The 9,540-nt window shown below is 38.6% G+C and overlaps 1 protein-coding gene across 1 annotated transcript in view; it reads left to right on the top strand.

Moving 5' to 3' along the window:
• LOC133559255 (regulator of microtubule dynamics protein 2) overlaps positions 1-9,540 on the top strand; it is a 116,734-nt gene that overhangs the window by 21,544 nt on the left and 85,650 nt on the right. The window contains exons 3-4 of the mRNA XM_061910843.1: positions 8,135-8,315; positions 8,400-8,502. Coding sequence (XP_061766827.1) covers positions 8,135-8,315; positions 8,400-8,502 — 284 coding nt within the window. The remainder of the gene's footprint in view (positions 1-8,134; positions 8,316-8,399; positions 8,503-9,540) is intronic.

Genomic DNA, 9,540 nt, shown 5'->3' with positions numbered 1-9,540 from the left:
TTTAGGTTCTTAAACTTATATTGTGCTTCATAAAGTTTGCTAGCTTCCTGCGCTGCAAATAGACAATGGCAATTGAAGAGACGCAGACCGGATTCTCAAGCACAGTCTAAATGAATGATTATAACAGTCACTTTAATTATAAAATGTTGATCTGAAATCAGAGGAGAATGTCAACATCAGGCTATCATGGAGGGAAGGAGCGAGCCCAAAGCATACAGCGGCAGCATAATCCACACTTTATTTAAAGGCCTACTGAAACCCACTACTACCGACCACGCAGTCTGATAGTTTATATATCAATGATGAAATCTTAACATTGCAACACATGCCAATACGGCCGGTTTAGTTTACTAAATTGCAATTTTAAATTTCCCGGCGAAGTATCCCGTTGAAAACGTCGCGGAATGATGCATGGCGTCACCGGTTGTAGCGGACATGTTCTTCCAGCACCGATCACGGCTAAAATTCGTCTGCTTTAATCGCATAATTACACAGTATTCTGGACATCTGTGTTGCTGAATCTTTTGCAATTTGTTAAATTTATAATGGAGAAGTCAAAGAAGAAAGATGTAGGTGGGAATCGGTGTATTGTAGCTGCCTTTAGCAACACAAACACAGCCGGTGTTTCCTTGTTAGCATTCCCGAAGATGGAGCTTCACTAAGGAAGAGAGCGGTCAAGCGAACAGGATTCTCTACCACATGTCAACCGGCAGGTTTCGGTGAGAAAATTGTGGTAATAAGTTGGCTCTTACCGTAGACATGAGCGGAGCTTGCGTCCTCCTGCAGCTGAGGACCCTCTTACCTCCTCCCACCGGAGACGGTCACCACACCCGTGGCCACACCCCTCTGACTTTCAGGTACCATATAATCTCACTAAAACACTAGTAACACAATAAGCAGATAAGGGATTTTCCAGAATTATCCTATAGTAAATGTATCTAATAACATCTGAATCAATCCAACTGCCCTCACTTATTTATTTTTTTTCTTCTAGTCCTTCACTCTCACTATCCTCATCCACAAATCTTTTCATCCTCGCTCAAATTAATGGGGAAATCGTTGCTTTCTCGGTCCGAATCGCTCTCGTTGCTAGTGGCTATGATTGTAAACAATGTGAGGATGTGAGGAGCTCCACAACCCGTGACGTCACGCGCACATCGTCTGCTACTTCCGGTACAGGCAAGGCTTTTTTATTAGCGACAAAAAGTTGTGAACTTTATCGTCGATGTTCTCTACTAAATCCTTTCAGCAAAAATATGGCAATATCGCGAAATGATCAAGTATGGACCTGCTATCCCCGTTAAAATAAGAAAATCTCATTTCAGTAGGCCTTCAAGTGTCAAAAATAGACATTTTTTGGTGTGTCTTATAGGCAAATTATATTGTTCATGTAGATGCCAATATTTGCTGAACATATTTTCTTTATAAAAGATAAGTTTTGCATATTTCTCTTGTTGCCCTATTTGTTACTTTATTTAATAGATATATTTAGTGTTTGGCCCAGCCGGCCCAGGGAAGAAGAGATATCCCTCAAAATAATCCCCACTAAATAAGATTGAAATATTTTTTTCATTAAATTACATTTTAGTTCTTTGATGAGAATATTTTTTAGTTAATAAGGTCGTATGAGCATTTAAGAGTTTCCAATGAACCTAAAATGCATTATTTTGAACTGTGGAACGTAATTAAATAACCCAAGACAACTCAAAACATGCGAACCCCGGACAAAGAGGACTGAGCCAAATCCTCAAAGATCGATAAAATCACATGTGGTGTCCCTCAAGGATTATTTTTAAGATATACTGGATGGTAGATTACTTTTTACAGTTTAACTAGGACAAAACTGAAGTTATAGTCATTGGCCCTGAGAGACAGATATCTAAACTACTATCATTGTCTTTGACTTCATCCCTTCGAGTGAAACATTTGGGCGTAGATTTAGACTCTGAGCTTAATTTTATGCCACATATTTCAAAAATTACAAATAGATTTTTATGATATTGATGAACATATAACCAGAGTGTGCCCTAAAAAAAATCTAAGTGCAACACAAAGACATTAATGGATGTTTTTATTACAAGTTCTATAGTCTACTCTATTGCCCTGCTTTCTGGTCTTCCTAAAAAGAGTATTACACCCCAAATAATTCAGCTGCACGTATTCTAATAAAGACCAGAAAACGTGTTTCAAGATCAATTTTAAAACTCTTCTAATGGCTTATAAATTTTTTTATGGCATTGGGCTTTTAATCTTTCAGATTTGCTTTTACACTTTGAACTTCGCTGACTCTGAGACCCACTGGCACTGGGGTCCTTGTTATTAAAGTTATGAAGTCAGGACACAAACTTGCGAGATGGCATCGAGAGGAATGGGCGAAACTGCCTAAAGATAAGTGCGCCAAGCTTGTGGCATCATATTCAAAAATTATTGAGGCTGTAATTTCTGCCAAAGCTGCATCGACAAAGTGTTGAGCAAAGGCTGTGAATACTTTACACATGTGATTTTCGTATTTTTAATATTTTGAAGAAAAAAAACGATATTGTCATTATGGGGTGTTGCCTATAGAATTTTGAGGACAAAAATGTATTTATTTAATTTTGGAATGAGGCTGAAACATAACATAATATTGAAAAAATTGAAGTACAGTGAATACTTTCTGGATGCACCGTACAGTATGTATGTGTTTTATTATTATTACTTTTCAGTGTCCCCTTGGAGGGAGACCTCTGCATTAGTGTCGGTATTCTCTCAGCAGTGGCTGTGGAGGTGCTTTGTGTCAGCATCCTGGTAGCCGTGGTCTGGTTGGATACAGGTCCTGTATGTTTTTTTCACCTGGCTGTTTATATGTGTGCGTGCGTGCTCATGCTCGTGTATGTAACTGATGATCAGGGATGTAGCTCATTGGGGTATTGTTTTTAAGTCTGTAAAGCACTTTGTGTTACCTTTGTTTTATGTATGGAAAGTGCTTTATTAATAAAGTTTGATTTAATCTGATTTGATTAGGGTGTATTCACATTGGGGCGTATATAGCTCGGTTGGTAGAGTGGCCGTTCCAGTAACTTGAGGGTTCTAGGTTCGATACCCGCTTCCGCCATCCTAGTCACTGCCGTTGTGTCCTTGGGCAAGACAGTACTTGCCAACCTTGAGACCTCCGATTTCGGGAAGTAGGGGGTCGGGGGTGTGGTCGGGGGTTGGGTGAGGGGCATGGTTGGGGGCGTGGTTAAGAGGGGAGGAGTATGTTTACAGCTATCCATCCATCCGTTTCTACCGCTTATTCCCTCTGGGGTGGCGGGGGGCGCTGGTGCCTATCTCAGCTACAATTGACCGGAAGGCGGGGTACACCCTGGACAAGTCTCCACCTCATTGTAGTATGTGTAGAAATCTTTATTTATAATTGAATCACTTTTTTATTTTTCAACAAGTTTTTTGTTATTTTTATATCTTTTTTTCCAAATAGTTCAAGAAAGACCACTACAAATGAGCAATATTTTGCACTTTTATACAATTTAATAAGTCAGTAACTGATGATATAGTGTTGTATTTTACTTTTTTATCTATTTTTTCAACCAAAAATGCTGTGCTCTAATCAGGGGGTAGTTGAACTAAAAAAATTCACAGGGGGTACATCTCTGAAAAAAGGTTGAGAACCCCTGCTCTAAAAGCAGTAGATGATATTGTCACATATGCATGCACAGTAAATTGCAGTATTGTCCTGTTTAAGAGTGTCACAACATTGCTGTTTATGGCAGACGAACTGCTTTACTGTAGACGAAAATGTGACTGCTGTTGTTGTGTGTTGTTGCCCCGCTGAGAGGATGTTAATGAGACTGCCTAACTATGAACCCACATCAGAAACCAAGAACTCGCCCTCGATCATTTTACAGTTATAACGTTATTGGCCAGGCACTCTGTTTATATTGTGAGAAAGCGGACGTGAAAACAGGCTGTCGACACGCCACTCGGGTCCGCATGGAGCCGGAGGGTGCGTGGTCTCCAGCTCCGCCTGAATTTGGGGAGGCAATTTGTCCCGAGAGGTTTTCGGGAGAGGCACTGAAATTCGGGAGTCTCCCAGAAAATCCAGGAGGGTTGGTAAGTATGGGCAAGACACTTTACCCACCTGCTCCCAATGCCACCCACACTGGTTTAAATGTAACTTAGATATTGGGTTTCACTATGTAAAAGCACTTTGAGTCACTAGAGAAAAGCGCTATATAAATATAATTCACATTCACTTGAGGCCATTCATAAAATGGGCCTGATTTAGTTTCCCTCTGCTGTCCTCTAGTGGCCTGTGCTCACACTGCAAATGTATACTTTGGCCCATACGCTCACGCAGCCACTTCTGGAATACACATACCATATGACCATTTTTTGGCGTCTTTGTGATTATTTTTATAGTGGAGAATGGAGGCTTTTATTATTCACTTGACAGAGGAGTGATTTCATTCATAAAATGAGATGTCTTTACACATAAATACTCGCATGTCGTGGGTTTTACATTTTGCCTTAAATGGTGAGGAGCTATGACATTTTTTTCTATAATTTAAATCTCTTGATGGTACATTCATACAATGACAAGATATGCCTGCCTAGATTTTTACAACATACCTTTTTGCACAATGGTCGGACTAGGGCCTCTCCATGGATGCATGGTTTCTTTTGATTTAAGTGGTGAATTAAGTATACCTCTTTATTGGACCAATTCATCAGATAGAGTCTGTATTTGGATAATATTATAACAGTTTGAATTAGAAGTCCACAATGCAGTAAATGAAATCAGTCCAATGTTTTGTTTTCACCTTTTCCTTTTAGCAAGCACAAATGACTTTAAAAGTTTCGCACGTAACCCATTCAAAACTAAGCTCCTGCTTCATGCTATTTTAGGAACAAAGGGTTACAACACCTACTCTTAAGTGCTATAGTAGTAATGAAACAATACCGATGGCACAAACGCATGCATCACACAATTACTGTGACATATAAATGACAGGTTATTTTTTTACTTGACATTGTATTTCCTTCAGACAATTTAAGTTAAAAACCCAATGACGTTATCAGCATTGCACCTGATTGGTGCATGGGAAAGTACATGGTATCATGTGAAGACCTGCCAAGCCTTTATAATAAAAGTAAACCCTTTATTATCCGTCAGCATTTGTTGCAAATGGAAGGTTCTCATTCAGCTACATGCTGAATAAGCTAGGTTGCGTGCTCAGAGGCCTAGTGATGTGGACATGGTAACTCAGATTTGTTTTTGTACAGAGTAACCGAGGATACTTGCTAAGCTCTATTGAGAGGTCTTTTCATGTCCCCCTTGGGTTTTTCCTACTTGGCAGCGCTCTTAATGAGCACACATCTAGCTGACAAACAAAGATAAAACCTGTCTGGTGTAGATATAACTTTGAACAGCAGAAGTAAGTTTAGTTTGAAGTTCATACAGCATCTCTACTAGTGTTTTAAACTATGTAAGGAAGGTTTCAATCATAAATTAGTGAGATCTACCCTATTTGATCTGTTGGTGTTATTGTATTGTATAGAAGTGTAAAGCATGTTCTACACCCCTTATCCTCATTGGGTTCACAGGTAAACTGGTGTTAAGACAACAGGCAGGGTCATAGGCGCCGTGGCATTGTCTTTGGGTGGTCGGGCCCCGACGCACTCACAGACATTGCCGGGTACCCACGTGGGATTGATGGCAAAGTCTTTCTATCCACCAAGCAAAAACTGCGCATGCCAAAAAAGTAGCGTCAGATTTACCGCCCGTCCGAACACCCATTGGCAGAAATGTAAATCGGCGCTTATGGTCAGGGTACAAACTGGACTTCCAGTCAATCACACGGCACTCACATTTACATTGATAGCCTTTTTAGATACTCCAATTAAACTAACATTTGTGTTTTTGGGATATTAAAGAAAGCTGGATTAACTGAAAAAAACAACAACATACTTTTGGAAAGATTCCTTATATGGTTTATTACAAGTTTATATTTGTGGAAAATGTGTCATGTATTATAACTTAATAGTACTATTTAAGTGTGTATCAATTTTCTTGACCTAATTAAGTGTCTTTTCAAGTAAAAATCGATCAGTAAATCATTTAAAGAAATAATACAATAATAAAGTGAATTAAAAACAGGCAAGAAACTGCATAAAAACTAAGAACTTCTATAATGACTTGCATGTAAGAATCCAGTCTTCTTTAATCAAATGAAAACTAATGTAAGCTACAGCTTCTAACTAGTGAAACGTGTCTTGCTTTTGAACTCACATTTAAAACAATATTTATTCCCTTGCAAATTAAGTTTGACTGGAGAGTAATGTCAACGAGTGTCAACCAGTATGTCATACAGTATTTTTAAACATGTGTCCTGTGAAATGGGCCGTACAATATTTACCTTTGCAAACATAATAATAGTCCATGCGTAAACACAGTAGATACAGTCGTGGTCAATAGTTTACATACACTTGTAAAGAACATAATGTCATGACTGTCTTTGTTTCCAATAATTTCTACAACTCTTATTTTTTTGGGATGTAGTAATTGGAGCACATACATGTTTGTCACAAAAAACATTCATGAAGTTTGGTTCTTTTATGAATTTATTATGGGTCTACTGAAAAAAAATGTGACCAAATCTGTTTGGTTAAAAGTATACACACAGCAATATTAATATTTGGTTGCATGTCCCTTGGAAAGTTTCACTGCAATAAGGCGCTTTTGGTAGCCATCCACAAGCTTCTGGCAAGCTTCTGGTTGAATTTTTGACCATTCCTCTTGACAAAAATGGTGCAGTTCAGCTAAATTTGTTGGTTTTCTGTCATGGACTTGTTTCTTCAGCAATGTCACATGTTGTCAATGGGCTTTAAGTCACAACTATGGGAATGCCATTCTAAAAGCTTAATTTTATCCTGATATAGCCATTCCTTTACCACTTTTGAGGTGTGTTTTGGGTCATTGTCCTGTTGGAACATCCAACTGCGCGGAACACCCAACCTCTGAGCTGATGAGTTTAGGTTGTTCTTATGAATTTGGAGGTAATCCTCCTTTTTCATTGTCCAATTTTCTCTCTGTAAAGCACCAGTTCCATTGGCAGCAAAACAGGCCCAGAGCATAATGCTACCACCGCCATGCTTGATGGTAGGTGTGGTGTTCCTGGGATTAAAGGCCTCAGCTTTTCTCCTCCAAACATATTGCTGGGTATTGTGGCCAAACAGCTCAATTCTTGTTTCATCTGACCACAGAACTTTCCTCCAGAAGGTCTTATCTTTGTCCATGCGACCAGCAGCAAACTTTAGACGAGCCTTCAGGTGTTGCTTCTGGAGCAAGGGCTTCTTTCTAGCATGGTAGCCTCTCAGTCCATGGCGGTGCAAAACACGCTTGACTGTGGACACTGACAGCTGTGTTCCAGCAGCTTCCAATTCATTGCAGACCTGCTTTTTCGTGGTTCTCGGTTGACTCTTGATCACCTGACCAATTTTCTCTCAGCAGCAGGTGATAGCTTGCATTTTCTTCCTGATTGTGGCAGTGACAAAGCTGTGCCACGCACTTTATAGTTACGAACAATTGTCTGCACAGTTGCTCTTGGGACCTAACAGTAGTAGGATGAACTACTACTGTTAAATTAGTCTACATGAAATGTGTTAATTTCTTAACCTTTTTTTCCCACAGGAAATAAATATAATCAAAATTGGACCAAAAAGATTGCTCTTTTTGATTGTTGTATACATTCATTTTAAATAAATGACACAAAGAAACCTCAGAGTGGGCACATCTAATGCTTGATACCAGCTGAACTTGAGGTATACTGTGTCGTGCTGATGTCCCATGCACACTAGTGAATCAAACTGGAAAGGGTTCCCTAAACTTTAGTTGAATAATATATTATACAACCTAAGGAGTCTTTGGAGGTCCCACTGTACTCCATGCACAACATTTTCCACAGAAAATGCTATTGAAACAGCCTGAACTAGACAATAACTTAACATGTCCATATGTATCGGTTATATTTAGCACTAAGCTTTCTGTGAACAAGTTGCCTCTCTTGGTCTGTTTTGAAAAATGCTAATTCCAAAATGAGTTTTGAATTACACTTGTTCACAGCAAACTGAAGACCTATATTTTGTCCGTCTTCAGGTATATAACCGCACTGACAGACTCCGATGAAGAAGAGCAAAGCAATGATGAACAATGGGAGGAAAGGAAGGACACAACTAACAAATTAGCGGACCTACTTGAAAGGATCGACTCTTTGCATCAGGGGACAGAAGCTGAAAAAAGGGAAAGCCTCTGTATCCTAACAGCAAGACGAGAAGAGGTATGTTAAATCAGCAGGATTATTTTTTCCCCCTGGTCCACTTTGGAATGTTTGCGCTTACTTTACTTATTTGTCCTTTTGTAGTTTGGACAGAACTCAACATTTCTATGGCGGCTAATCAGAGCTTACTGCGATGTTCATGATATCAGCTCCACACTAGAAGAAAAGAAGGAAATTGCAGAAACTGGTAATCTAACATTATCCTACTTTTGGTTGTTACTTCATGACGCAGCTGTGCTTTTGACACTGTGATGGACAGTTGGCTTAAAATTAGCGCTATCAAACAACGCTTTTTAAAAAAGATTATTACCGGCAATCACAAAATTTTGACACATCCAATTTCATTTTTAAAATGTCATACACAAACAAGTTTTAAATGTTTTACATGGATGCATGTAATTTATTTGCTCATAAGTTGGTAACAGTTATCTAAAGTCCTGCTAGGATATATTTTGAAGTAAAATTTGCCACTGAGTAATCTAGTTGGAGTCTCCTCACACCACTCATCTTTGCACTAGCACAGTGGTTCTCAACCTTTTTTCAGTGATGTACCCCCCTGTGAACGTGCAAAAATTGCTAATTTGTAGTGGTCTTTCTTGCACTATTTTGAAAAAAAAAAAAAAGTTGTTAAAAAAATAAACAAGGGATTCAATTATAAATAAAGATTTCTACACATAGAAGTAATCATCAACTTAGAGTGCCCTCTTTGGGGATTGTAATAGATATCTGTCTGGATTCTATACATTTCTTCACAAAAAAGAAATCTTTAACATCAATATTTATGGAACATGTCCACAAAAAATCTAGCTGTCAACACTGAATATGTTGCATTTTGCATTTCTTTTCAGAGTTTATGAACAACATTCATATTTTGTTGAAGTATTATTCAATAAATATATTTATAAAGGAATTTTGAAATGTTGCTATTTTTAGAATATTTAAATAAAATCTCACCTACCCCTTGGCATAACTTCAAGTACCCCCAGGGGTACGCATACACCCATTTGAGAACCACTGCACTGGGATATGCATTGACCTGATCACTGACCAGGGACGGGTCCAGGATTTTTTTTCCCACCGGGACTGAGGGGGAGCTTGACCGATTTGTGGAAGTGCTTCGAAAATAATTTATTTTCATAACTTCAGTTCTTATTTAAAAAAAAAAAAGACGAAATCAGTTATGAAACACAGCACAAGCATGTTTGATATTAAAGTAGTTTTAACT

Source organism: Nerophis ophidion, linkage group LG09 (assembly GCF_033978795.1).
Source record: "Nerophis ophidion isolate RoL-2023_Sa linkage group LG09, RoL_Noph_v1.0, whole genome shotgun sequence".
In the NCBI taxonomy this organism is placed as follows: domain Eukaryota; kingdom Metazoa; phylum Chordata; class Actinopteri; order Syngnathiformes; family Syngnathidae; genus Nerophis; species Nerophis ophidion.
This window is presented reverse-complemented; position numbering and strand designations above follow the sequence as displayed.